The following is a 27,270-nucleotide window of genomic DNA, read 5'->3' as shown; positions in this document are numbered from 1 at the left end:
CACGGCCCGGTGACGCTAAAATCGTGAATCATGGTGATGGCGCGTCAAATCGAAGCCGCATCAGTCGAGGCCCCTGGCACATGCCAACTACATCGTACTATTTAACACGTGCAAGGCCGGTTCACTCTTCTCTCCTCAGGCTCATTAACCTCGTCTTTCACAACTGGAAAGCGCCCGATAAGAGGAAGCAGAATGGCAGACATAGTAGCCGCAACGACGGCGCCGTCGGCCCTGGACACTGCCGGTGGCGGTGATGCCGTGGGGATGGTAGTCAAACGACTCCCTCTCGGCCAGCGCATCAAATTGGGCTTCCTGGCCTACGCGTGGGCAAGGTTGATACGACTGATTATCTTCTTCCAAGAATCAAAGAAGTATTTCATGGGGCCTGCCGACAACGAGCCCGACCTCGTCAAGACCTACCCAGCGCTCAAATCCCTTCCCATCCGGTGAGTTCAGTCGAGAGACTCTGACTAGTTAGTGACTATTCCAGATTAACTAACCAACACTTTTCTGTGCGCCAGCATCTTCTTCCCGCCTTCCTACTCCTCCTCCTCCGGAAAAAAGCTCCCGACACTCCTGACCCTCCACGGCGGCGGCTTCACGGTGGGCACGCCGCACTATAACGACACGTGGAACCGCGCGTTCGCGCGCACGCACAACTTCCTCGTGGTGGCGCTCAACTACTCCAAGGCACCGGGGTCGCCGTTCCCGGGGGCGATCGAGGAGCTCGAAGTGCTCATCCCGCTAGTGCTGGCGGACGCGTCGCTGCCGGTGGACGCGCGGCGGGTGGCGGTGGGGGGGTTTTCGGCGGGGGGGAACCTGGCGCTGGCGGCGGCGCAGCGGGCCGGGGTGCGGGGGCGGGTGGCGGCAGCGGTGCCGCTGTACCCGGTGGTGGACTTTGTGGCGGGCGAGGCGGGCAAGGCGCGGGCGCGGCGGTACAAGCCGGCGCTGGGCGGCTTCCGCGCCCGCGAGCGCGACTTCCTCCTCGCCATGAACCCCATCTTCAACTGGGCCTACCTGCCCCCCGGCCTGCGTCGCGACCACCCCCTCCTGAGCCCCTTCTACGCCGACCCGGACGCCCTGCCGCCCAACATCTTCACCATCGCGTGCGAGATGGACCTGCTGGCCCCCGAGGCCCAGCGGATGATGTGCAAGCTTGCCGGGAGGCGAGTGCCGGGCCTGGAGGAGGTGATTGGGCAGGAAGGGACGGCGGGCAAGGGGGAGCTGATTACCGAGGGGGACGACAGGTTCTCGTGGGAAGAGGAGACGCCCGATGGGCGGAGGTACAAGTGGTTGCTCGTGCCGGATACGATTCACGGGTTTGATCAGGACAATATCGCAGGGTTGACGAAGGATCGGGTGCTGTTGGAGGATGCGTGGATGAAGAGGGATAAGGTGATCAAGTTGATTGGAGAGTGGTTGCTGGACGGGCCGCTGAAAAAGAAAGACGGTGCATGACACGGCGTGCAGACTAATTATGTGCTAGTTCATCAAGTACTGTCATATATATAAGTAGTAGTACTAGTACTAATGGTATTGCGCACTAAAAACCAGAATGCAATCCACGAGTCATAACCATCCCATGAAACCAGCGCAGACTCCTCCAGATTAATCAGAAAACAAGACAAGTGATTCCCATCCGGCATGTATCAGATATAGACATCGCTTAAACAATGACATAGCCCTCGGTGCCCTCCTCAATGCCTTCGGTTCCCTCCCTCAGGACATCAGCCCAGATCTCATGGCCCTTGGCGCTGCCGGGCGACCGCCCGTCGGCGGCCCAGATCTCCATGATGGCGTTCTTCAGCGCGGGGTCGACGTTCATCTGGCGCAGCCTGTCCACGCGCGCCGAGACGGCGTCGCCCGACTTGGCCACGACGTCCCACACGGGGTCCTTGTCCGGGTAGGACATCTCGCAGCGGTGCAGCACGTCAAACACGCGGGCGTTGATGTCGACCACGTCGAGCTGCAGGTCCTCGCCGAGCCAGACGGTGAAGTCGGTGGCGCCGCCAACGTCGCCCAGCGCCACCGTCGTGCAGCCGTCCTCTTGCGTGACGCGGTACCCGGCGGCGGCCGCGCGAGCCTGCGCGCACGGTGACGTGTGCCCCACCAGCTTGACGCTCCACATGCGGAACTTGGACGAGCCGTTCTGCTCGGCCCCGATGGTCAGCGCGCCCGCCTTCTGCCTCCACGTGATGCGCGTCCGCACGAACGGGCCGCCCTCCGTCTCGGGCTCCTCGATGAGCTCGAACTCGCCGTCGGCGCCGACGACCAGGTGGATGGTGATGCGGGTGGGCCTGGGCGCGCCGTTCTCGAGCCGCGGCTTGCTGTCGAGGGGAACGATGGTCCCTTCCCTGGCGAGCACGGGCAGCTGGGAGAGGTCGCGGTGAAGGCGCATGTACCGGCCCCCGTCGTAGACGAGGTGCGGGTAAAAGAGGTCGACGAAGCGGCCCGCCGGCAGCCAGGCGCGGACCCCGCCCATGAGGGTGGTGCTGCTGTCCGGCGACGTGATGGGCGCCACGATCAGGTCCGGGCCGAAGTAGTACTGCGTGGGCACCGTGTATGCCTCCTCGTCCTTGTGGTTCCAGTACATGGGCTGGACGAGCGGCTCGTTCTCCTGGCTCGCCCGGATGTTCATGGTGAACAGGAAGGGGATCAAGCGGTGGCGGAGGATCAAGAAGTCCTTGACGATCTTGCAGGTGCGGTTTTCAAAGTTCCACGGCTCCTTGGAGTTCCACAGGTTCTTGGTCGAGTGCAGCCGCAGTACCGGCGAGAAGCAGCCGAGCTGTACCCAGCGGACTTGCAGCTCGTTCGATCGAATGCCGCCCCAATGCCCGCCAATGTCGTGGCTCCACCAGCCGTAGCCAATGTTGGAGGCGGTCGCCGTGAACTCGGGTTGGAATTCTAGCCCTTCCCAGGTAATCTGCGTGTCACCAGAGAAGCCGATCGGGTACCTGTGCGAGCCGACGCCGGCGTATCTGGAGAAGGTGATGGGCCGCTCTATGGTCTTGACATTCCGCCGGCTCGTGAGATAATGGTAGTGGTTGAGCACCCACAGCGGATCCACGCCGGGGATTTTCGACTCGGTGCCCTGCTGCCAGTCGATCCACCAGAAATCAACGCCCTGCTTTTCGAGGCTGGTCTTCAGGACGTCGAAGTAGGCGTCGAGGAACTTGCGGTCAGTGCAGTCGAAAAGAATCGGCGCCTCTTGGGACGTGTCGTGGCCCAAGGCCTTGGCCACCTCGTCATACAGGTCCTCGTATGCCCGGATGCCGTCGGCCGGATGGTCGTTGAGGGTGGCCTTGAGATTCCGGCGGTGCAGTTCCTCGAGGAAACCCTCCGGGTCCGGAAACAAGTCGCGATTCCAGGTGTAGCCCGTCCAGCCAGAGCCGTACTCGGGCGGAATATGGACTAGGTGCCAGTCCATGTCGATGACGCCGACGCTGAGGGGGATTCCCTCGCGCTTAAAGTGGTCCATGAGCTCGAGGTACTCGGCGGCCGAGTACTCATGGTATCGGGACCACCAGTTCCCCAGGGTCCAGCGGGGGAGGATGGGCTGGTTTCCGGAAACGCGGTAGAAGTCCCTGATGGCAGCTTTGTGGTCACCGTTGTAGGCGAACAGATAGCCGTCAATGCGCCCTGGCCGGCGCGTGGCGATCCAGCCATCCTCGAACAACATGGACTTACTGTCGTCGAGGACAGCATAGGCCTTGCGGGAGAGGACGCCCGGGTCTAGGTCGACGCGGCCGAAGGCGCCGTCGAGGGTCCTGGCCGTGCCGCCCAGATCGCCGTAGCTCTTCCCGTCGTATTGCCAGACATCATTGGCGACTCTAACAGTAAGTCCTGTAGACGAGAACCTTTTCTTGTCGTAGCTGAGGTGGAAGTGGTCGGTAGTAATATATAGGTGGCCCTTGTCCTCGAATACACGGTAGTGTGGGGCGTCAAACCATCTGAAGAGGGCAAAGGTAGATACGCGGTCCTCAAACCCGCCATCTTCAGACCACTCAAAGCGTAAGAGCCGATCTGTCAGGATGCTGAAGCGGTAGTGGCTTCCCTTGCCGCCCGTGACAATAGCCTTTGGGTTTGTCGCCGGGTTGTTGGGGAACGAGTAACGGTCGGCCATTTTGCAAAAAAATTCCCCGGCAGTCTCAGTTGGAGAATACGATGCGGTGACAAAGGCACTGCTGCAGAAGACCCGAGAAGCCCCAGGACTATCGACGACGGAGAGCTGGGGGCTTGGGATGAAATGTTTGTTGTTGAAAGGGCTCAGTTTAAACGCTCCCACGTTTCACCGTGCTCGTTGTCCCGCCGTTCCTTGGTCAGCTGGGCCCTGTTCCTTGTCAGTTGCCCCGCAGCTGGATGGACAAGGGCCCCCTCTGTGGGGGAAGGTGTCCTTACAATCTCTCCACCTGATCGTTCAAGCAGCCAATGAGCGGAAGTCATTGGACAGATGCTAGACAGGGGTGGCGCTCTGCCAACTCCCGATCTCCGTGAGTTTCAGTTTCTCCTCCACATGATCCGTTTGCGGCACCAGGTCGAGATCTCGAGCGAACTTGTGTGCGACCTTAGGTCACTTGTGAAGATATAATGCAACCGCACGGGGCAATTCTCTTTCAACGAGCATAAGTTATGGCCAGGCAGAAGGGCCCCAGGTTGCGTTATTGCATGTGCAGTAACGTAAGCTAAGATACCTAAAGTTCGTTGGTCTTTGAGAATTCGCGTTCACTCTCGATCAGTACCCATACCAAGGTTAATCACCTGAATTATCTGTGTTATGATGTCGGTGGTAGTATTATTGAGGTCCTTGGTCGATGTGCTCGACTGATGCCTTAGTAATTACAGTAACTTTCGCCGCACCAAGCCCCCCAAGCGCAGTCTAGTCTGACCATGCACGCAAAAGCAATACCTCCTCCACCTTGAATCATACTTATATATGGGGTATCATTTGAATCCATGCCGGCGTCCAGTAGACCCCAATCGGTACCCTTCGCAAACTGATAAAAGCTTCGATGACAATGAAAATCCGGGAAACCATATATACGAGGGGCAGTGGAACAAGCCACATGAATACGAGCGTGTCATCTATTAGATCCTCTGCCCTACCGCCCCAGGGTTCTGGAAGTTGACCCATCATTGTCGAGCAACTCGCAACCACGAAAATGAGCGCAAGCAACAAAGGTATGGCTGAAGCGATTGCCACCGAAGCCGTCTTCCACATGACCTCTTCTACCGTGCTGGGGAATTCGAAATTCCACGCCGACAGATGGATGCCGCCGTACAGGATCGGCAGTGCGTTCATTAACAAAAGCGGCAATGTGTCATTACCGAGATACCGTCTGATCTTCTCGGGTACATTGCGCGATAAGGTAATATTTCGGAAGTTGCCGCGCCGAGCATAGAAATAAGTTTCACGGTCGGAGTTGAGATATTCCATGCAGATAGTAGGGTATTGCGAGTCGTCAAGCATTTCGGGACTTCTTAGGTCAAGCGGCTTCTGTTTTAGATGAAAACTCAGAGAGTTTTAGCAATTAGCTCCTTTTTCGGATCCCTGAATACAGCGACCTAAAGCTGGAAGCAAGTCGCCGGTGCGTCTCATACCTCTAACCAAAATCCATACATGATGATAGCACAGGCAACGTGCACCATGGTGTGCAGTTCTAGCAGCGTGAGGGGCAACCCGTAGACTTTGCGGGCAATGCACTGCACCGCCATCCAGCTGACTTGGAGGAGCACTAGCGCTTTTTTGAATCGTGTCGGCCTTGCTCCGATCCTCGATGAGCGATTTCGGGATTCTGAGAGGTTCGAGCTTGACAGCTGCCAGCACCTTTACTCCTTTGGGCGAGAGGATCCGGCGCACGCGGGGCTTGTCGTCTCCTTCTGGGTCTGAACATGATATTTCTAGGCCGCCCATAGCGACGAAGAAGCCATACTTGAGGTCAAACTCATACTGCTTCATTCAGTGTGTTAGATTCAATTAGGGCCTACCCAGAAAGCACGGTATTACTTACATCAGCATGCTCGGCTTCGCCCTGTTCTGCCCGTTCTAGGTCTCCCAGAGGAACTGGATCACGTTCGTGACGAGGCTTTAACCCCATCATTCGTCGTAATATTCCCCAAGCGTATTTGGCACTCGCGGGTCGCCGCGATTGCTCAGCTTCCTTCTCGCGCAGGTACTTGGCTAGGTCCCGCACCTCAAGATACTGCGAACAAGCATAGTACAGTACGAGTTCAGGTGCAATAAGGGCGATGAAAACCCAGGTACACTTGTTGCGGAGAAGGCCGAAATATCCGGCGTCGCGCTTGGGGATGTTGAGGTGCAAGGCCGTGTAGACAGGCGAACAAGGTCAGGAGACAGCTATAGAGGATGCTGCTGGTTCCTCGCATGTTGGGTGCCGATACCCATGGCGGCGCCCGGATCTGGTGAAGGGCCGTAAGGTTGTGCTGGATAGTTTCGAGATGGCCATAGATGGGGTTCGAGCCCTCGGCGGAGCAGTGCGAGAGAAGAACGAAGAAAATGGCCAGCACGCTGGTTACAGGGCGTTGCATCGCGACTCGAAGGCTGTGGAACTTCGCAAACACAATAATCAATGGAGCCGAAATGGAACAGAGCGATTGTGAATGCTCTCCATGTCCAATCCAGCCTCAAGAGTAATAGTGCTCTTTTAACCATTGCATCATCTCTGCTGACGTTCCGTGAAGCCGGTTGGTGCCCAATCCAACGCTTCCGGCATGGTGTGGCGCATTTGGCGCATCGCCAAGGGCGCCAGGTCTCCAGTGGCCTTTCGGTCGACGTTGCGCTAATAACTGAGGGTGGCGGCGCCCTCTTGTCACTCTCCTCCAACCGAAAGTTGAAGCGAAGCCAAATCGCCCCGATTCGACAGCACCAAGCCAATCACTTCTCGACTAAATTCTTATGGATCCTGCGTTCATCAATCCACACTACACTGAGTGCTTTGTCTTTGGAGTTGTGGTTGGGTGGTCTCGGTCCGAGGGAGAGAAACTGAAAAGCTATTGAGCTATTCACGAGGTTCCGATTATCAAGGCTGCGGCAGCGGACTGTTAGCACGGATACACGTATCCTTACTGCGCAGTAGATGGGGCGCAGTTGTTACACGAAACGTGCGTGGTCCTCTGGTGATTTAATCCAGTAGCGTGTCAACGCTTTCGTCGCCACCCTGCCCGCTTTTTACCACATAGAGGTATTGACATCCATATCAAGCGGCTCATCCCAGAGCTCGCCGAGTTCTGACGGGGTGTGCGCGGTGTCCTTTTCTGCCTTGGCTAGCATATCTGACTGCACCTGTGAAAACTTTCGCTGCCAATATTCGGCGTCCTCAGGTCTCTGAAGGAGCCCGGGAAAGTCGATCAAAGCAAGCAGGATGTCAGCGACGACAGAGCTCTGCGGGCCAGCTGCTTTCTCCAGCGTGTAGTATGTCTGCAAGAAGTAATTTATTGCCTCGTCCAATCTGCCGGTAACGTAGCGCAAGAAGCCCATGATGAAAAGATAGGTCGAGAGGATGCTTTGTAAGCGGGGGCTGTCGGCCGCGGACGCTGGGAGATGCGCGCCAACCCGATCCAGAATCTCCTCGGCGGCTTCAAACCGGCGGCATGTGATGAGCGAGCTCGCCGTGCCGAGCAGCAGGCGGCATTCCGAGTTGGAGAGCAGATTGTCGGCTTGATTAACCTGCTTCAATGCTTGGGCGGTGACGCGTTCAATCTCGCAGACCGCGGGAAGGCCTCTTAACCGGAGGACTAAGAGGTACTCGCGCAGCGCATTTATCGTGTTCTCGTCCTGGATACCGTTGCCGAGCCGAGACTCGAGATAATCAAACCGGACCTTGGCCGTTCCTTGGAGGGCATGCAGGTACTCCTGTATCGTAAGGGTCTTGATTTGAGACCAGGCGAGAGACATCGGGTGGTGCTCGCCCAAGATGACGCTGCACAATTTAGCGACGAACCGCACGACCTCGCGGCCCACGGCCGGTCTCCGAGTTGACAAGTGAAAAAAACAGCGCATGAGGGAGGGGAAAACGGTGTAGTCCTGCTCCTTGATGAGCTGCGGGAGCTGGTCTAGGAGACGGTTGACCATCCGCACAACGTCTGCGTCCCGACCTGGCCAGTCAGCGACATTCCGCAACTTGTTGTACCATAGGTTGAGACGGGCGTTGGCTTCCACCCCGCCAGCGCCGTAGTATCGGCTCTGGCCGGGGAAGAGGGACCACACCCCGTTCTCAAAGGAGCCGTCCATGTAGGATCGGAAGGAGCGCAGAATCTCCTCGTGGATGCGGAGTTCTCGCGTCGCATCAAGCTTTCGCGGCACCTCAAGGATCTTTTGCGCGTCCTCTGGTGGTGGCGTCTTGCAGGTAATCTGCCTAGCCACCTCTGCATCATCGACGAGTTTGCTGCCATTTTTGTCCCAAAATCCCGGCTTGCGGGAGAGATAACGCTCGATATCATCCCTCGGGTGTTTGTCAGCTTCATCTGGGCTAGCCATTCAACGATTGAGATCAGCCTACCAATCGACGGGCCTGTTGCGAACAAAGAAGCAGGATGCTTTGCCGGCTGCGTCGCGGTGCTTCTTCATCCTAACCATGTAGGCCACCTCAGCAGCTTTATTATTTTTGTCAAGGCCCCATTTTCTAATTCTGCTCCGGTACATTTTGACTCTAAGCCAAAGTCAGCACCGCCCTCTTCCGACGTCTCGGGGGATTGTCGGGGATGCGTACGTCGCAAGGAATTGGTGATTCAAGGCCATGTACTCCATCACCTCCTGAAGTGGCCGTTTCTCGTCCAGATACAGCCGCGTGATAGTATCCCGGTAGGTCTCCCAGTCGGTTGACGTTGCGTAAAGGTTCTGCATTTTGATAGTTGGGCTTTAGACACGTCCATTTGAGGAATACCGGAGTGTGCAGGAACCGGGTGGTCGGCGGTCGCTTTTTCTCGTCCATGGTTTTTCTGGGCTGACGTCGCCGGGTTCGATTCCGAGGCAATTTAAAGAGTCCCGCTTCTCACCCTCTCTGTGTCGCTCAATTGCAGCTGGTAGGTTAGGGCCGGACGGACTTGGGCCCGATGCCATGGTGTGGCAACGAGGCGGTGCCCTTCACTTTTCGCGCTGAGTGGCTCGTTCAGTCATGTTAGGAACTTTTGGGTTGCTCGTCAGCAATTCTCGGGTCCCGCAAAGCCCTTGCATGAGGCCCCACAGCAGGATAACTAATAAAGTAGGCTGTTAAGAGAGGTCTCGGTCGAGACATGTATATATTCCGCCGAAGATAACCAAGCTATGGTGGTATGAACTGGAAAAAGACGCCCCCGACTCCTCGGAAAGCTAGTCGCACCAACCACGGGCTCGAACACGAGCAGCCCGCGCCGGGTTGCCACGACAGGAATTTCACAGTTTCTGTCAAGAGCCCAGTCGCGATAAGCTGCGAAGCGACAAAGGCAGTTGATCAATTAACTTGGTGGGTCACGACCCCCAAGGAGGCGAAGCAGAATCTGGCAAGGGTGTAAGACGCCAGTGGACGCTAAGGGAACCCAACCAAGACCGGACCGCGGCAGGGCAATCGGATTCTTCCCCGCGGCCGAGACAGTCAACCTCAGTCCGACCGGAGCCGTGCTTCACCAAAACAGTTGGCGCCACGACAGCAGCCCGAGAGATGCAATTGAACAGAGAGCGCCGCCGGAAAATTCGCAATGGGCTCCACAAGATGTTCCCCAAGGACGGCAGCCCCGAGCTCGAGCTGTAAGTCGTGACATCTTGCACTCGGCGATGCCACCGATGCACTCGCGTGCGTTTGCTGCCAGGTCGCTCATGTTCGCCCTGCCTCTAGATGGGAACGAAACCAGCAACTCTCGCCCCTCCTCCGCCTGCCGCCCGAGCTGCGCAACCGCATCTACGAACTTGTCCTCGACGTCGGCCAGATCCACGTTTGCTTCAAGAAATGGGAACACAAGGCACGCACTCGCAATGGCCAGCGATATTACGACACGACCGAGGGCGGCTTCTGGTGCCGCGTGCTCGAGCGAGATCAGAACCCGTGGCAAAGCGTAACATCCATGCAGCCTGTGCCTACCCGAGGCATGACGCTGCTGTCTCCCGTCTGCCGCCAGCTCTATCACGAGACGGCCCTACTACCCTACAGCCTCAACGCCTGGTCGTTTGAGACGCATCACGTCATGGAACGGTATTTGATCAAGGAGAAGAGGCTCCCGCGGCAACACCGACGCGCCATCAAGCTGCTCTACTCCCAGCACGTGCTGCCGTCGCCGGTCGAGAAATACTTTGGCGGACTCGAGAAAATCATGCTGGAGTATGGCATCACGATGACCAAGGGGGTGGACGATGCCGATTCTGAGAACCCGCGCCACCAATCTAGCGCTTGGGAAGTGTCTCGCCACGTGTGGAAGTGAGAAAATACCGGGTTTCAATCTTGATTCCGGCGAGCTTCCGTTCTCTACTGAACTGGGTCAGCTACTTTGGTTCTTCTGTTTCGTGGAGAAACCATGCTCTCTCATGCTGCTCCGAGCTCCCTTCCCGGCCGTGGGCAGTTTTGTATCCCGCCAAAACGAACACTAACACGACGATATCGGCTGGCCCGGCAGCATGGACTGACAATGCGCGGTGCGCACCCTGCCTTGATACCGCTGAAACGGGCACTGAGGCCCGCCCATATACAGGTCCCTTATGGGCTCGCCTTCTAGGATATCTTGCAACGCCAAGTTCCCAGCGCTCTGGCCCTGGACGCCATGATCAAGCCACTGTCTTCACCGTTATCACCACCGACTGAGGCAGCGTTCGGCGCTTGACCGCTAATGATTAGGTCGCGTCTGCAGGGCTATGGATTGTGACCTGGTGGCCGAATGCTAACGTTGCACACGGTGTGGTGTCTGAGTTGCGGATTTGTGGGACTGGCTCACCAGGAGAATGGATATCAAATCCCACTTCCTGACAAGCGTCTTGTGCAATCCCGTTGCCCGTCGGTTGACAGAGACGACGCCGATCACGTCAGCTATGACTTAAGGTTCATCTTATCACAAGATTGACCTGAGCACCGAAGCAGCATAAGCAATCTTTCTTGACAGCCTCTTGCCAGTTCGCAGCCTTTTTATGGCCACACACCCACGATGACTGGAGAACCCTGGAGCGGAGAGTACAGAGTGGATGCCTCAAGTCCATCATTGTAGCCCACATCGACCCACAGCGGCCGGCATTTGTTGGCGCTTTCTTACACAGAGGGAAGTCGCTGGAAGGGTGATTTCCCCAGTGTCGTTTGTTGTTGGTTTTGGGACTCTCTTGCTGCCGGCCTTCGTAGTCGTCGGTCGTCGTATGCGGGATCATGCAGGGAGATTTGAAACCCGCCCAGCGTCGGCGAGGCAGTTCAAGGGTGCCGGTAGATGCTGGCCTATCCATTTGCTCGAATGGGTCTTGGCACGACGCCTTGTGGGGAGGTTCCGGGTGTTTGCTTGCTTGCGTTTTGAGGCTTGGAGCAAGTTGAGACCGGGCAGGTGGAGATGGTTGGGTGCTTTCGTGTGTATGTGTGGATGGATGGTATTGACTGGTCCCAAGAGGCTGGCTCAAGTGGACTCTGGCTCCCAGAGAGCGCGGCTGTCTGCCTACCTAGTACGGATACGAGCGGATGTCTGCATTTTCTTATTCCGACACTACCTTATCCTTTCGTCATATTTCTTATCTTTAGGTTCTCCTCAAATTTTTTATCATAATATTTTATTCGCTTTCCAGCGCTTCCGCCGGCATGCAGCGGTCCCCTTTCGGAAACCGAGGGCACTGGCGGCTTGCTGAGCGCTCTCGCTCTTCCCATCCATCGGCCACACTTGTGCGAGCCTGTACAAGACGGGCCTAGGATGCCATCCATGTGGGTCGCGTCCTGCGGGTGACTGCTCAGCAGAAAACGGTTCATGGGTGTTTGCATCAGCCGACGCTTGCTGTTGCGTGCAACTCGCGGTCCGCAGCGGGTATGTCCCGTACCGTGCCACAGTATGTGACTGCGGTACTGAATGTACAGTACCCGCTGCAGACCAACGTGAACCCCCATCTTTTATCATCAAAACCCGGCAGCCAACACACCTCACCCCGCGCGCCCCAAATTGATGCCGGCCGCGAGTGGGCTGGCTTCGGGCACGGCTCCCGTCCTCATTGGTGGTGCTGCTGGGACGGTCACACTGGGATGCACAGCTTCCGCTTTCGCCCCGACATTTGACGTCTGGGGTCCCCGGGGGGCATGTTCCGACTTGGATCAGCGGTATGAACCCATGCCCTGGGTTGGCGGCCGAGTACTACAAACAAAACAAGGTCCCTCACACCGCATCCCCGCGTGGCATCCCCGCGTGGCATCCCCGTTGACGGACCGCAACAAAACCTCCAGTCATTTTCCCCAGCATGGCCGATTCCACAACGCCCGCCCCGGTTACCCGGTCCCCGAAGGCGCAATCGCCCGAGACAAAATCTCCCAAGAACCAGTCTCCCAAGGCCCAGTCTCCCAAGGCCCAGTCTCCCAAGGCCCAGTCTCCGGCCGCTGATACGGCTGAGGCTGGCAGGGATGGAGATAACTCGCTGCTTGAGGCTGGCATCCTCCCAGCCTCGCACTGGGAGCCGGTGTGTCTGGCCGCGCTTCACGTCTGCTATTCCTGAGTCAGGCTCGCTAACCGACCTTTCGTCTGGCCTCGGCTCAGATACAACAGGAATGGTCCGACGGCGACTCGGCCTATAGTGAGGCAATCAGCAGCACAGCTTCGCTCTCTAGCAGTATCCTCGAATATAGGACCCTGCACGGTAGGACTTACCACAGCGAGATCGGTAACGCCAACGCTTGGGCGCCAAACGATGCGCAGCATACCGAGTCCATGGACCTCTAGTAAGTGGGAACTCTAGCTCATAGCGTGTGCGCCACGTCTGGCAAAAAGAAAAGAAAAAAACTAAACCTGACGCGAGAAGCCACCACGTGTGCACCCTGGTGCTCGGCGAGAAGCTGTATCTCGCGCCCATCACAAAAGATATTAAGGTACCGGAGATGCCGCACCGTAGTGCAGCCGTTCAGAGTCGAGGCTCACAGTCTTCCCCAGAAAGCCATCGACATTGGAACTGGCACCGGAATCTGGGCTATGTAGGTTTCGGGACCCTTGGCCGGCAATGTAGTAGACTGGATGGATCTAACAAGAGCAACTGCAAATCCTCAGCGACTTTGCCGACGAGTTCCCCAGTACAGAGGTGACTGGCACCGACGTCTCGGTTATCCAGCCGTCCTGGGTGCCTCCCAACCTAAAGTTTGTCATTGACGATGCCAATCTAGATTGGACCTGGAACGACAACACCTTTGACTTTATCCATGTAAGGCTCTTCTACGGAGCCATTGCCGACTGGCCCAAGTTCTACCGCGAGGCATTTCGCGTCTGCACACCGGGCGGCTGGCTGGAGCACCACGAGGCCACGGTCGAGTGGCGCTCGGAGGGGGGCGTCATCCCCGAAGATAGCCCCATGGGCCAGTGGAGCAAGGTCTACTGGGAGGGCGGCAAAAAGTTTGGCCGTACCTTTCGCGTCATCGAGGACGACATCCAAAAGACGGGCATGGAGGAAGCAGGCTTTGTCGACATTGTCGTCAAGGACTTCAAGTGCCCTATCGGAGACTGGCCGAAGGATCCCAAGCAGAAAGAGCTAGGCATGTTTGCCAAGCTCACGCTCGAAGCGGATATCGAGGGTGCGTTCTCTCCCGAACCGGGGACCTGTCTTATCGAGGCGCGCTGACTGTGCGTATAAAATCATAGGATATATTCTTTACATGTGGAACGCGGTCATGGGATGGTCTACAGAGGAGATCAGGGTGTACATTGCCCATCTCAGGCGCCAGATGCGCGATCCAAACGTGCGGCCGTGGTATCAGCACCGTGTGGTTTACGGTAGGAAGCCCGAGAAATCGCCATAGCTTGATAAAGCAAAGCGACTGCGTGGCTTCGAGGATCACTAGTATTAAGTAGTTTCCGAATATTGCATCCCTTTATTGAGCGGACGAAAAGAATGCCTCTTTTTTCCTTTCTTTTTTTTTTCCCCAAGAGAGAGCAGAACGCTCTATTTTCTACTTCTTCTCCGGACCCAACTCCCGCTCCTCAGACCGTATAAAGCACCAGACTCGTACATTAATGAGACAGGCTTATCCTTCCGTCCCAACCCCCTCGTGCCAAACGTCGTCCCATCCAGCCCGCACCCCGTCCGTCACACACAAGCCGACGCGGTGTGACGATGCTTGATCCTGCCCCGCTCAACCCGAATCAAATGACTATCCGGCATGGGCAGCCGGCCCTGCGCGCGAATCCAGGCCCCGTGGGGGGAACCCCGCAAACACGTCCGTCGCGCCCAGCCAGAGCCAGCCCCCCCGTGATGTGGTGGCCTTATTACTGCGTCGTCTCGTCGAACACTATCCGCGTGCGGACCACGTGCGGGTCCCGGTCCGACGCCCCGCGATCTGCTCGGTCAAAGGCGGTGCACTGCTCTGTGTCGTGGATGGCGGCGGTCAAAGTCGGCCTTGAGCGGACCGAGAGGGTGCCCGTGCTGTGAGGGGGTAGAACTGTTGTTCTTGAGGTAGATGAAAGTTGGGTGAGGGCGGGGTGGTGAAGAGGGAGGGCTGGCCAGCTTTCTGGGCGGTCACGTAGACGGTGGTGATGTTGACGAGGAAGGGGTGGGTGCAGGCTGACGAGACGGAGGGGATGAGGAGGGCAAGGGGAAAGACGATGGCTGGTGGGAGGGAGGGCTTTGAGTGAGCTCATGGAGTGATACTTGAGAATAAAAAAAAAGCTCACCACTCTGAGGCGGAGGGAATCAGCTCCATCCGTAAATACTATGCTGGGGCCAGTACGGACATCACCGTATCTCCAGATTTCTCAGGCAATAAATTGGCGCCCGAAGAGTTAAACCGCAACGGCCTTATCACATCAGCGTACGTAGTAGCCACCGAACGGGATCTGCAGGTATCGTCGCGGTAATTACATAACGTTGATGAGGAGGTTGTCAAATCAGGAGTCAGACAAGCCAGCCCCACATGTGCTCCTCGTGGGGGTGGTGTTGGCTGAGAACCCAGGGATGCGGAGCATGGTCGTCGCGAGAAATTTGGAACGGCCAAAGGATTCCCAACTGCCGGGTCCTACGACGAACTATGAGCGCTACTTGTAGCTTACATGGGAGACCCGATATTCTATGCGCCGGGAGGCCAGATCTCCTCCTCGCGAGAACATGCCAATCATGGCTAGTACACAACAAAATTCGCAGCATTTGAGTACGTTATTTCCATCTGAAGCCTCTACATTTTATACAACGGGACGAACGCTACGCAATACGAACTACTGAACTGGCACCAATGAAAACGTACGATGAGTTGGAGCAGTAACGAATGCTACTATTGAACTGTTGAGAATATGACAGCTGGAACTAATTCGATGACTGCTACCAGGCAGTTAATAAACAAACGATCGTGTGCCGTGAGGCTGGTATCTATCCATCTATATGTGGTGCGTTCTGAAGCTGGTTGGCTCTCTTGGCCGGCAAGCCCAACGTCCCTGAGAAGACCACCGGAATTTTAAATCCATCAATCCCCAACGCCGCCGATATGCATGACGCTTAAACCTCAATGGCCGACGCGGCCGCGCTGTCGTGGCGCACGGGGTTGACACCCCTCTCGTCCCACTTGAAAACAAAGTCGTCGCCCAGCTCCTTGCGGCACGCCGTGGTGACGGCCTCCCAGACGTTGGCGAAGACGCCAAAGTTGGACGGGTTCTCGTCGTCGTTCTCGCCGCCCTGGAACACGCCCGTCCGGACCAGGCACGTGTTCCACCCGTACATGTTGCCACCGATGATGTCCGAAGCCGGGTTGTCGCCGATCATGTAGATGTTCTCAGGCACGCGCTCCTCGCCGTGTAGCATGTCCATCCACGAGGCGATCACCTCGTCGGCGTACTTGTAGGTGGCCAGCTCGGGCTTGCCGTAGACGACGCGCTCCAGCTCGACGCCCGTGAGCGCCTTGTACATGGCCTCCAGGCCGATGCGGAACGCGCCCTGGCTCATGCGCGGGATGGGGTGCTCCGTGGGGCACAGCATGTCGCCCTGCGAGAAGTAGATGGGGATGCGCTGCGACACGGGGTCCTTGGCGATGGTGCCGAGCCGCCCGTTCTCGGACCGCAGCAGGTCCATAATGATCTGCATGTCGGTCGCGTAGTCGCGCGAGTCCGAGAACACCATGATGGCGTCGATGTTGACCTTTGTGAAGTCACGCGGCCGAGACGATGCGCGCTCTTCCTCGGTGAAAACGCGGTACGGCGCGATCGAGGTGTCCCACGCGACGATGTCGTTGGGCACGATGATGTCCTTGAAGCCGTACTGCTCGGCCACCTCTCGGCACCGATAGCCCTCGCCACCGACAACCAGGACCGTGTTGTAGTACTCCGCAAGCGCCCGCATCGGAGTGTGAGACTGGATGAACTGCTCGGTGCTGATGGGATTCTGCAGGATCTTGGAGAGCTGCTCCGTACGCGCCAGCTCGGGCTTGCCAGAGCCGTTGGTCAAGAAAATGTGCGGGATCCTGATGCCGAGCTGGTTGTCGCCGTTTAGCATCTCGAGCACCCGCTTCCCTTCGGGGATGAGGCGGTCGCCATGCACTAGGACGCCGTCGATGTCGAAGACAAATGCCATGTTTTTGGCAGCTTTGACTTTACCCGAGTGTACATCTTGCACTTGGGATGCCAAAATTTCGCGCGTCGGCTGGATCGGCGGCATTCCCGGCCGCCCGGTCTTCAGCGCCTCCTGAAGACCGGGGAAAGTGATGCTGCTCAGCCGGGATTGCCGCTTGGACCTCGGGATGGGGAGTGCGGCGCCAAACGAGTTGCGCGACACCCTCCGCTCCTTCATGGAGGGGGATGCGGAGAGATTGTGCATGAATTGCGTAGTGTCCGCATCTGGAGATCTCAGGGCAGGCACTTCGATGGTGTTGTGAGAGGCTGGCGATGTCGGGACGGCGAGGTCAGCCCCGAGGCTTCCCCTACCCTCATTTCGTCTCTGAAGAATGCTTCCACGATGTTCGGCATCCTTCTTTGTGTGGATTGGGAAGTCCTTGGGTTGCGTGGCCTTGTCAGGGGAGTCTGGAGGGGTGTCCATTTGGTTCTTTGGTGACGGAGCGTCGAAGTCGACGTCTTTGAAACCCGACATTTTTGTCCGTGGTTGATTTTTTTGGAAAGCAGGAGAGAATTTTGTGGATAGAGCCACGATTAGCCAAAGCACAGGGACCTTTTAGGAGACGAGTAGGTCAGAAAATGCTCCCTTAAGGTACGATAACAACAGTCGGAGTCTGAACTGATGAGGCATAAAACGGATGAATGTCGTCACAACCAGGGCTTATTCAGGGGACGGCAGGTTCAGTTCTTATATCTTGACACCGGTGCAAATCTCTCTCAGCATCCCTGGCTGGGTATCCAGCTCGGAACGTTAGTCTCGTCGTGCGAAACCGCGAGCTTTTGCCAGTGCCCGCAGTCCGGTGCACACCGTCCTACCCATCATGAGGGCGGAAATGTCAAACTCGAAGCCGTTATCCGCCGTCGGGCCCCATTATGACGACAGTATGGAGCCGCATCTGAGAAAAAAACCCGCAAGGGTCCTAGGACGGCATCTCGTTGTCCACCGCAAGAGCAGTTTCTCAGCCCATTTTACACGTGTTTCACACCGGACGTGGTCCTCATATTTCCCGGATCAGGGACAAAGCTAGCCGTTATCTGCGCGCGGCCAGCAAGCGGGCCAGGGGCGGATCTGAATTGGATGAGATGTGCAATACCAGTTTTGCAGCGGTGAAAGTCGAGGTGATCTGGCCGACGCTGAGTGGCATCTCGGCGCCGCCTACTCGATGTCGTCAATGACCGCAAAAGACTGGCTACAGCTGCGACGTTGTGGGCTGAACAGGAAGGGGCTCTTGCGGAGCCCGGTCCCACGGTGAGTTTCGCCTCCGCGTAGCCGAAGAAGGCTCATGCTGTTGCTTTTCCGTGACGCCTTCGGCTGCAACTGCTGGGATCATGCCGGTCGGTGAGAGCCGCTGGGCGACTTTGGCCGGCCTTGGCAGCCAAGGCATGGTCCGTGGCTTGGCCCAGGGCGGCGGGAATTTTGGCGGAGGGAAACGGGAGATTCTCCCGGACATGACTCGGGCCCTGATGATCGGGCCCCTTTTATCTGCTGGAGTGGAACCGGCGCCCTCAGCAAAACTGGGTCGGTCGTAGCGTCACCGCGGCTTTTCTCATGCATTAGTGCCGTTCCTTGCCGTTCCCGATCAAACAACCGCCGTGGAGCCAAGGGCGATCCTCAATACGTCAGAAAGTGGACCCGGGATGGGGGTCACGATGGGACGTTGAGGTAGCCCTCCGAGCCGCGTCTTATGGTGCCGACGAACTCGATGTTCCGAGAGCCAGACACCGCCAGATAGGAGCAGGGGAGAAGCGCGGAAAATTGCGCGCGCGCGGGAGGAAACACGGCTTGGCCTGGGGTTTATTTGGCGCATCATCCCAGGAAAGTGGGCTCAGGGGCTTCCCACAACTCGCTTTGCCCTAGTTTCTCCTCCCCCCCAGTTATAGCACAATTTCCTGCTCGGCCCGTCCATTCCTGTGTTGATTCCAAGAAAGCCCTCACCAGACGCTACAGGATGACTGCCTCTTCCAAGACGTATACGCTCAACAATGGCGTGCGGATCCCGGCCGTAGGTTTCGGCACCTTTGCCAACGAGGGCGCCAAGGGGGAGACGTACAAGGCCGTCGCAAAGGCGCTCGAGGTCGGCTATCGGCATCTCGACTGCGCGTGGTTCTACCACAACGAAGACGAAGTAGGCGACGCGCTGCACGACTTCCTCACCAAGAACCCCGACGTCAAGCGCGAGGACGTCTTCATCTGCACCAAGGTCTGGAACCACCTGCACGAGCCCGAAGATGTCAAATGGAGCCTGGAAAACTCGTGCTCCAAGCTGCGGGTCGACTACATCGACCTCTTCCTCGTGCACTGGCCGATCGCCGCCGAGAAGAACGGCGACCGCAGCATCAAGATCGGGCCGGACGGCAAGTACGTCATCAACAGGGCCCTGACCGAGAACCCGGAGCCGACATGGCGGGCGATGGAGAAGCTGGCCGACAGCGGGAAAGCGCGTGCGATTGGCGTGTCCAACTGGACCATCGAGGGGCTGCAGAAGCTGCTCAAGTTTGCGCGCATCAAGCCGGCCGTCAACCAAATCGAGATCCACCCCTTCCTGCCCAACAGCGAGCTGGTCGACTTCTGCCTGCAGAACGGGATCATGCCGGCCGCGTACTCGCCGCTGGGTTCGCAGAACCAGGTCCCGTCAACGGGCGAGACGGTCAGGGAGAACGCGGCGCTCAACGCCGTGGCGAAGCACAGCGGGCACAACCTCGCGCAGGTGCTGCTGGCCTGGGGCCTGCGGAGGGGCTACATTGTGCTGCCCAAGAGCTCGACGCCCAGCCGCATCGAGAGCAATTTCCAGATCCCCGAGCTGACCGACGAGGAGTTTCAGGCGATCGAGGACGTGGCCAAGGAGCGCCACGTCCGCTTCGTCAACATGAAGGACACATTTGGATATGATGTGTGGCCCGGGGAGGCGTCGCAGTAAGACCGAGGCGTTGGATAAGATGATTTCCGCAAGGATACTTGCTTTAGATGAATTAGAGTCGGCAGGCGCAGTATTTGATTTCTTTATGTGGTATCCTCTGGATATGAGACGAGTGTATTTTCAATGTGTTGGATGTACCAGATCTTGCTCGGCAGTGAATGGATCTATGATTGAAGTACTAAGTTGAATAATTCAACCCATATACCAGCCCTTCTCGCTTGCTCTATTCCTTTTCTTCAGCCAGGCAACGACGGGAAAATGGAGCGCCCTCGCATTCGTCATTCTGTGGCTGCTCATGTACTCCCTCGGAAATCCGAGTTTTACATGCGATTTCTTTAATTGGTGTTTGTTTTGACCTGGTACGTGCGACGGGTTGTACCCGAGTCCGATATGCCACCAAATGCCGCGGACCACTGTAACGCTTGTTTGCGCTGTCGTTGCTTATTACCACCGGCCATCTCAGCCAGAACGCAACGACAACCGATTCAAGGACACTTAGGGCCCCTTACGGGACTCATTGACGTTCCCGATGCGGTGCCTGTACCACCGAGTTGTGGTGTCGGAGCACGAATACCGGACGAATCGCGGACCGTTTTCTGCTGATGAGGCGGCGGCCTGATGCCTGCAGGCACGGCGATGACGAGTCCGATCCTCGTCAAAGATGGATAAATAGTGTTGATCGGAGCACTGCTCGTGAGTTTGTTTGTCACAGTCAACGCTCACACTTCTCTGTCTTTTTCGTACAACTAAGTTCACTCTAGCTCCGTTACCATGGTCAAAATTGCCGTCGCAGGCGCTGGGCGTGCGTTGACCTTCCTGTGCATGCTACTCGCTACGATCCAAGACTAATCTATCCTGAGCAGAGGTCGGCCGCGAAATCATCGATGGCCTCGTTGCCGCTGGCAAGCATGAGATTGTCGTTCTGTCTCGCAAGGTACGAAGCGTCAAACAGTCCAGCGCTCGGGTCAAGACACCTGACAAACCCAGGATGCCACCCCGGACCAAGCCATAAAGGGAACCACGTGGCTCAAGGTGGACTACCGGGACATCAAGTCTCTCGTTCGGTCTCTCCAGGGGGTGCACACGGTTCTGTCTTGCGTGGCTGTCTATATGGACACGGACAATATGTGCCAGAAAGCTTTGATTGACGCCTCTATCGAGGCGGGCGTCAAACGGTTTGCGCCGAGCGAGTGGGCTCTGTGAGTCATTTGCTGCCGCTTACCGCTTGAATCCGTTTCACTGACATTACACGATGCTCTAGCTCTACCGTTAACCGCATGGGTGAGGATGACGGCAAGGCAGCCATCGAAAAATACCTGGAAGCCAAGAACAAGGACAAGAAAGTAAGGTGTTACTGGAATTACTGCACAGCGCATCCCGGGCGATCCGGTACTCACTGTTCAATGATAGGTCATCGAGTATTGCCTTTTCCAGACTGGAGCCTTCCTGAACTACCTGGCCGGCAGTCGGAGGACTGCCAAGTATCTTGAGCCCCTTGTCACGACAGTTGACGTCGACAATTGCCGCGCCATGGTTCCCGGAGGCTCCCACCACCTGATCAGCCATGTCACCATTCAGGACGTCGTCAACATCGTAGTGAAAGCGGTCGACTATGAGGGCGAATGGCCGAAGATCGGTGGCATCAACGGCGCTACTGTATCCATCGCCGACGAGATCGCAATCTATGAAAAGGTGACAGGTAAGGAAACCAAATAACCACCTATCGACACCCGCCTATATGGTACATGTACTAGGGCTAACCGCCATATAATTACAGACAAATCTTTCCAAGTCGATGTCCTCGATATTAAGGACCTGGAGGCTGGTGTACTCAAGTCGTCGTGGTCGCCCGTGTTTGACGTCCCCGCTCTGAGACATTTGGACGAAGCCACCAAGCGGGAGGCCTCCAAGCAGGCTTTGATCAAATATTTGCTGGCGTTTGCGGATGGCTCCGCTGTTGTGTCGGACGAGTGGAACCAGATCTTCCCAGACTACAAGTTTACTGGGCTCGAGGAGTTCATGACCAAGGTCTGGGCGGGGGAATGGAAGGCATGAGTTGCTCTGCAGCTGCGTCGCTTCCGACCTCTCATATGATGAGTTGGGAAAAACTGTCCCCAGAGGGCCACACTTGCTAGGATGGTGCCCCGGGGGGCTGGGACTTGCCGTGGGCCCATTTTTCTTTTGTACCATAAGTAAGGCCGTCATGGCCATTGCTCCTTAGACAGAACAAACAATTTAGCACTCTTCTCCATACCTGTTGCAGGCTCAATTAACAAGTTTTCTTTACGTGCAAAGCGATCTCCCTTTGATCAGAGGGAGCTCTATCTGCACATATCGTTTTGACCTTGTTTATGCTGCAGGGACCTAATTTGTGGCGGTGTCGCCTAGCCTGTCTTGTCTAATTATCCTGTCTGTTTGGTATTTGTCTAGGTACTTTTGCCTTGTTTTGATGGGTATGTGGGAGTAGATGTGTGTTTCTGCACCATTTCAATAATAGGAACAAGTTGGTGGATATTATCCAACTCGGAGTTTAGTTATGTTGCAGAGCCATATCCTGGCTACTAGTGGTCTCATCTTCAAAAACCAGTGTAACAATCACACAGTGTCTTATGAACCCATGTGCAACTGATCCGTCCCGGTTGCGCCAGACAGCCCTGTCTAAGGTACCTTAGAACGGTCGATTGACTACTCTTTCGACTGCAGCGCTTGCAACCCCACAACCCACGATGACCCAGGCCCACTTGTTATACACCTGGCTAGCATCCGGCCAGAAGGCATTCTTCTCACGGCGGTACCGGTTAAAGTCCATCTTCTTACCCACGTCCTTCGAGCTGTATCTTCTGACTTGGGACTTCTCATTCCCCTTGTCCCCTCCGACAAAGTGCAGGAAGAGGTAGTTGGCTAGCGGGCCCAGCAAGGCAACGGGCGGGAGCAGGTTCTTGGCGTAGAGCAACAGCGGAAATGACAGGTGCACGAGGGTGTCTCCCGGGTAGCTTCCCCCTCACTGTTAGTATCCCCTCTCAAACTCACAAAGTATCAAAATCGCGGAAAGTGGCCTCACTTCGGATGCCTCACAACCCCCCACACCCCATCCCTGCACATCCTGCCCTTATTCTCCCCCTTCCTCTCAAACTCCGCCAGCTGCCAATCCGCCAGCACCTCGAGCGCAAACCCCGCCCCGAACAAGCCCACCGTGATCGCCTGCCCGACCCCGCCGTACCCGTCTCCCATCCCGCAGCGGTAATCCCGGGGCCCGAGGCGGAAGGGCATCGTGACAGGGAGTGCGATCACGCTCTGGAAGAGCACCTCGGGCAGGTAGACCTTGAGCCACGCCCAGTTCCAGAACCTAGATGTCTCGCCGGCATGCGACGCAGCCGGCGCCGGCGGCTGCTTCTTGACGAGGTCGTAGCGGGGTTCGTCGCGGCCCCGGCGGAGCGACCTGGCTGCGAGGCGGTAGAGCAGGCTGGCGCCCCACAGCGTCACGCCGCCCAGGAGCATTCTCTCGGAGCGCGACAGCGCATCCCACGCGGCGACGACCGACGACGACGCGCTGACGCTGCGCCGGCCGCCCCCGCCCGCATCGCGCGAGAACACGGCGGCGTACCACGTGTCCAACACCGGCGCCACGGGCCAGATCAGATACTTGGTCTCGAGGCGGTCGGTCAGGCGGCTGGCGGTGTAGGCGAGGGCGGCCAGGGAGGAGTTGAGGGATAGGGAGGGGAGGAGGGCGGACTTGAGGATGCCGACGTCGAGCGGGGAGGCGCTGGACCAGGGCGGGGAGCGATCCGATAGATGACCCCGGGGCGCGGGATGGAGACGTGCCCGCCCCAGGGGTTGGTCGAGCTGATCGCTTGGAGCGGCGGTGAGTCCGCCATGGGATTTGATGTTGTTGTGTGGGTGAGCGTGTATGTATGTCCTTACTTTATGTATGACGCGGCCGATTGTGACAAAGTGAGGTGTTAGTCAGTAAGCGGCGTTGGTACTGTACAGGTATTATGGATGGCTACTGTGCTAGTACCCGCTCTGGACGGCACCGGGAGTGGATCTGCGCGTCATTGACGTACGTGCGGCTGCAGTCTATGACGCTCCGCATAAGCTGACGCAGCAACTGCCGAGTGAATAAGTATCCGATGGACTCTTCAGACTCCTCAGCATTTAAACGCCACCGACTGTTCCCTGTAATAACATGAATAGTCTAATTCGTGAGTAATTCACAAATCAGCCGAATGGCATCTCGTGCTTCCGCCAGGAAGTGGGATGGGTCTGGCCCTCGATCTCGACTCGTTCCCTTGCCAATGGAATCGATAGCAAGCACTTTCTCCCAAACTCCCTTGATCGTAACGTTAGGGTCCGCTATCGATGATGGGACGTATATTAAGGAATCGATAACGTATATTATAAGCGAACGGTCCACATAAGCGAACGGTCCACTTTCCAACGCGACGCGCCACCCTTGCACTCAACACAGATTTTCTCAACAACCCAACATGCCTCCTACTTCAAAGGAAGCCAGGCTAATCCTGGCCCTTGACGCTCTTCAAAATAACAAAAACCTAAGCCTACGAGGTACAGCAAAGGTCTACAACGTCAGCCATACTACTCTTCGCAACCGTCGTAAGGGCCGGCCTACGCGACGCGATATTCCAGCCAACTCGCGGAAGCTTACGGATCTCGAAGAGCTGACGATAGTTCAGTATATAGTTGAACTATCTGAGCGTGCATTCCCACCTAGACTGAGTGGTGTGGAAGATATGGCCAACCAACTACTACGTGTACGCGACGCGCCCCCTGTCGGCAAGCTCTGGGCCCACAACTTCGTCAAACGCCAGCCAGAGCTCCGGACACGTTGGACACGTCGGTACGACTACCAGAGGGCCAAGTGCGAGGATCCAAAGGTTATTGGCGAGTGGTTTGCACTCGTACAGAACACTAAGGCCAAGTACGGTATTGTGGATAACGATATCTACAACTTCGATGAGACTGGGTTTATGATGGGGATTATCTCTGTGGGTATAGTCGTTACAACCTCCGACGGCTATGGTAAGGCAAAGCTAGCCCAGCCTGGCAACCGCGAGTGGGCAATAGTGATCCAGGGTGTCAATGCCCTTGGCTGGGTTATCCCTCCCTTCATTATCTTGGCCGGGCATTACCACCTTGCCAACTGGTACCGAGAGTGCAACCTTCCAGCCAACTGGCGTATTGCGACTACCGACAATGGCTGGACTACCAATGTAGTAGGCCTAGATTGGATCAAGCACTTCGACTACCACTCAAAATCCCGGAAAAAGGGCACATACCGGTTGTTGATCCTCGACGGCCACGAAAGCCACCACTCGACCGAGTTCGAGCTCTACTGCAAGCAGAACAATATCATTACGCTCTGTATGCCTCCGCACTCTTCCCACAAGTGCCAGCCACTTGATGTTGGCTGCTTTGGGCCACTGAAGCAGGCATACGGTCGCCAAATCGAGGACTTAATGCGTATGTATATCAACCACGTCAGCAAGCTCGAGTTCCTCTGTGCCTTCCGCGAGGCCTTCTTTGCTTCTATGACAGAGAGCAATATACAAGGTGGCTTTGCAGGGGCTGGCCTTGTACCGTACAATCCAGAGAGGGTACTTTCTACCCTGGATATACAGCTTCGTACACCAACACCCCCAGCCTCACAGTCGAATACCGTACAACCTTGGGTCTTCCAGACGCCACACAATCCCCGAGAAGCCGAATCGCAGTCAATACTTATCAAGACTCGCATTACCAACCATCAAAACAGCTCTCCGACTTCGATGTTAGCTGCTGTAGATCAACTTACCAAGGGTACAATGGCTGTAATGCACCAAGTTGCTCTTCTACAGTCAGAGGTCTCTTCGCTCCGCAAAGCCAACGAGGCACTAAGCAAGCGCCGGAGAGCTAAAAGAACACGTATACAGCTTGGGGGGTCACTTACTGTACAAGATGCACAGGATCTACTGGCCCAGAAGGCCGTAGGTAGGGAGGTAGTGGGAGATACACAGCTAGAAGGTAGTAGTACAGGGGGGGGTCGTACGAAGGTTCGGTGTTGTGGTGTGTGTGGCAAGCCTGGCCATAATGCGCGTACTTGCCGGGAGGCTGCAGAATCCTCGGATTCAGCTGTTTCTAATGTAATTATCGTTGGTTCCTAGTGTTGTTGTGTTGCAATTGCAGATAGTATTTGTAGGGTTGTAGAAAGTGGACCGTTCGCTTATATGGACCGTTCGCTTATAATATACGTTAGTCTTTCTCTCCTGGACATCCAAATCTCTCGAACAGAGCCCATATTGAACAGCAGCCCTCATGGTGCCAGTACACATGACGTCTCCGTCCTGCGTCGTGTACGCAATCATCCTCATGAGCAGCATAGTCCAGAAGATAAATGACGTTTCTTATGGCCGTGGTGAATCCACGAAGACGCAAAATACACGGCATAGCCAAGAAAAACGGCCCGGACCGGATATATTGGGGGCCTCATGGGTGGATAGTAGCGGATCTCTTCCCCCAACTCATTGCATATTCGGGCCCTGTCCCAATCCCCAGGTGAGGGGTCGATCATGCCGTCCAGGATCGTGATATTGAAACCGAGGCTGCCCATCGCGTCCGCTGTGCGGTCGTCATGGGACAGGATATCGACAGCAAAGTCCAAGAAAATGCGCTGATCCAAGTATTCGACAAAAGCAGTCACGTTTTCCTTCCATCCGCATACTTTGCTTCCTCCGGAGCTAGCCCAATGCGCTATCTTGTCCCGGGGAAATGCGAGGCCAGGGTAGCGATTCGCTAGCCGTTTCACAACGGAGCGAGCGGCGTCCTCGGAAATGTAGAACTCGTCGGCCTCCTGACGCTTCTCCAAAAAGTCCTTGACTGTTTTGTGGATAACTTGGACTCTGTCATCGGATTTGACGCCTTTCCCGTGATCGTTGCCGGGCTCACTTCCGACTTTGATAACCTCGATTAAAGGCTCGCAGTATCTGACCAGCTGGCGGCGGAAGTCGGCCCAGGAACTGATTATGACCCGGTTTGCGATAATGGGATCTGACTTGGACTCCATTGTGGGCTCAGCGTCCAGGGGCACCGCAAGCGCCTCCCAGAGCTCCTGCAGGCGTAGCGGACGACCTAGAGACCCTGCCCCCGCTACGAGAACCAAGATCTTCCTGCTCTTGAGGAGCTCCTTGGCTGTCAGCCTGGAACGCATATCGCCGATGATGCGCTCGTAGAGGGTGTCAAGCTCTAGCGGCAACGACATGAGCCTGGACTCTAATTCTGTGAACGTCGCCATACCTCTCGCCGCAGTGTGTTGAAGGTCCCAAAGCATGATACCTCGCGCGTTCTCGAGAATATACGTGCGTATTCTCTGCAGAGTTTCTACCTCCGAAGCCTTCTGTTGGCGGAAAGCCTGACTAGCTCTTCCCGGTCCATTGCTCAATTGAATGGGCCTCGTGATGGGTGAATCGACATCGTCGTTGTCCGAATCGTACGTGTGGATCGCCGCTTGGAGGGACCTGATCCCCCGGTCAACAACGATTTTTATGTCGGCACCGTTCTCATGCTCGAGGGTGATACGGAAAGTGTTTGTGAATTTCCGCTGGGATCGCAAGAAGTCAAGCTCTAGCACGTA

At 56.6% G+C, this 27,270-nt stretch overlaps 11 protein-coding genes across 11 annotated transcripts; 5 read left to right on the top strand and 6 right to left on the bottom strand.

The window, feature by feature from the left end:
• Positions 1 to 192: 192 nt before the first annotated feature.
• Positions 193 to 1,458, top strand: MFIFM68171_08739 (Alpha/beta hydrolase fold-3 domain-containing protein; the record flags this gene model as incomplete). The annotated part of the gene is made up of 2 exons (XM_071064158.1): positions 193 to 446; positions 522 to 1,458. The coding sequence occupies 2 exons, from the start codon at positions 193 to 195 to the stop codon at positions 1,456 to 1,458; spliced, it is 1,191 nt and encodes a 396-aa protein (XP_070920259.1).
• Positions 1,459 to 1,666: 208 nt separating this feature from the next.
• On the bottom strand, positions 1,667 to 4,123 carry MFIFM68171_08738 (alpha-glucosidase; the record flags this gene model as incomplete). Its single annotated transcript, XM_071064157.1, has 1 exon — positions 1,667 to 4,123. The coding sequence occupies one exon, from the start codon at positions 4,121 to 4,123 to the stop codon at positions 1,667 to 1,669; it is 2,457 nt and encodes an 818-aa protein (XP_070920258.1).
• An 804-nt stretch (positions 4,124 to 4,927) lies between these two features.
• Positions 4,928 to 6,546, bottom strand: MFIFM68171_08737 (uncharacterized protein; the record flags this gene model as incomplete). Its single annotated transcript, XM_071064156.1, has 5 exons — positions 4,928 to 5,494; positions 5,599 to 5,700; positions 5,831 to 5,947; positions 6,009 to 6,200; positions 6,400 to 6,546. 5 exons carry the CDS (start codon positions 6,544 to 6,546, stop codon positions 4,928 to 4,930), a joined length of 1,125 nt encoding a protein of 374 aa, XP_070920257.1.
• Positions 6,547 to 7,186: 640 nt separating this feature from the next.
• Positions 7,187 to 8,860, bottom strand: MFIFM68171_08736 (Clr5 domain-containing protein; the record flags this gene model as incomplete). Its single annotated transcript, XM_071064155.1, has 3 exons — positions 7,187 to 8,459; positions 8,517 to 8,666; positions 8,727 to 8,860. The coding sequence occupies 3 exons, from the start codon at positions 8,858 to 8,860 to the stop codon at positions 7,187 to 7,189; spliced, it is 1,557 nt and encodes a 518-aa protein (XP_070920256.1).
• Positions 8,861 to 9,653: 793 nt separating this feature from the next.
• Positions 9,654 to 10,407, top strand: MFIFM68171_08735 (F-box domain-containing protein; the record flags this gene model as incomplete). The annotated part of the gene is made up of 2 exons (XM_071064154.1): positions 9,654 to 9,739; positions 9,828 to 10,407. The coding sequence occupies 2 exons, from the start codon at positions 9,654 to 9,656 to the stop codon at positions 10,405 to 10,407; spliced, it is 666 nt and encodes a 221-aa protein (XP_070920255.1).
• Positions 10,408 to 12,394: 1,987 nt separating this feature from the next.
• Positions 12,395 to 13,934, top strand: MFIFM68171_08734 (Secondary metabolism regulator LAE1; the record flags this gene model as incomplete). Its single annotated transcript, XM_071064153.1, has 6 exons — positions 12,395 to 12,610; positions 12,688 to 12,869; positions 12,950 to 13,016; positions 13,078 to 13,118; positions 13,192 to 13,709; positions 13,777 to 13,934. The coding sequence occupies 6 exons, from the start codon at positions 12,395 to 12,397 to the stop codon at positions 13,932 to 13,934; spliced, it is 1,182 nt and encodes a 393-aa protein (XP_070920254.1).
• Positions 13,935 to 15,619: 1,685 nt separating this feature from the next.
• On the bottom strand, positions 15,620 to 17,200 carry MFIFM68171_08733 (HAD-type phosphatase; the record flags this gene model as incomplete). The annotated part of the gene is made up of 1 exon (XM_071064152.1): positions 15,620 to 17,200. One exon carries the CDS (start codon positions 17,198 to 17,200, stop codon positions 15,620 to 15,622), a length of 1,581 nt encoding a protein of 526 aa, XP_070920253.1.
• Positions 17,201 to 18,674: 1,474 nt separating this feature from the next.
• GLD2 (Glycerol 2-dehydrogenase (NADP(+))) lies at positions 18,675 to 19,643 on the top strand (the record flags this gene model as incomplete). Its single annotated transcript, XM_071064151.1, has 1 exon — positions 18,675 to 19,643. One exon carries the CDS (start codon positions 18,675 to 18,677, stop codon positions 19,641 to 19,643), a length of 969 nt encoding a protein of 322 aa, XP_070920252.1.
• Positions 19,644 to 20,414: 771 nt separating this feature from the next.
• Positions 20,415 to 21,698, top strand: MFIFM68171_08731 (Oxidoreductase BOA1 (Fragment); the record flags this gene model as incomplete). Its single annotated transcript, XM_071064150.1, has 6 exons — positions 20,415 to 20,445; positions 20,507 to 20,577; positions 20,631 to 20,842; positions 20,905 to 20,986; positions 21,054 to 21,342; positions 21,421 to 21,698. The coding sequence occupies 6 exons, from the start codon at positions 20,415 to 20,417 to the stop codon at positions 21,696 to 21,698; spliced, it is 963 nt and encodes a 320-aa protein (XP_070920251.1).
• A 613-nt stretch (positions 21,699 to 22,311) lies between these two features.
• Positions 22,312 to 23,518, bottom strand: MFIFM68171_08730 (Lamin-B receptor; the record flags this gene model as incomplete). Its single annotated transcript, XM_071064149.1, has 3 exons — positions 22,312 to 22,636; positions 22,705 to 23,375; positions 23,441 to 23,518. 3 exons carry the CDS (start codon positions 23,516 to 23,518, stop codon positions 22,312 to 22,314), a joined length of 1,074 nt encoding a protein of 357 aa, XP_070920250.1.
• Positions 23,519 to 26,007: 2,489 nt separating this feature from the next.
• MFIFM68171_08729 (uncharacterized protein) lies at positions 26,008 to 26,931 on the bottom strand (the record flags this gene model as incomplete). The annotated part of the gene is made up of 1 exon (XM_071064148.1): positions 26,008 to 26,931. One exon carries the CDS (start codon positions 26,929 to 26,931, stop codon positions 26,008 to 26,010), a length of 924 nt encoding a protein of 307 aa, XP_070920249.1.
• Between the last annotated feature and the right edge of the window lie 339 nt (positions 26,932 to 27,270).

This window comes from Madurella fahalii (genome assembly GCF_045866475.1).
Source record: "Madurella fahalii IFM 68171 DNA, scaffold_5, whole genome shotgun sequence".
Taxonomy (NCBI): Eukaryota; Fungi; Ascomycota; class Sordariomycetes; order Sordariales; genus Madurella; species Madurella fahalii.
Note: the sequence above shows the minus strand (reverse complement) of the source record. Positions and strands in the feature narration are given on the sequence as shown.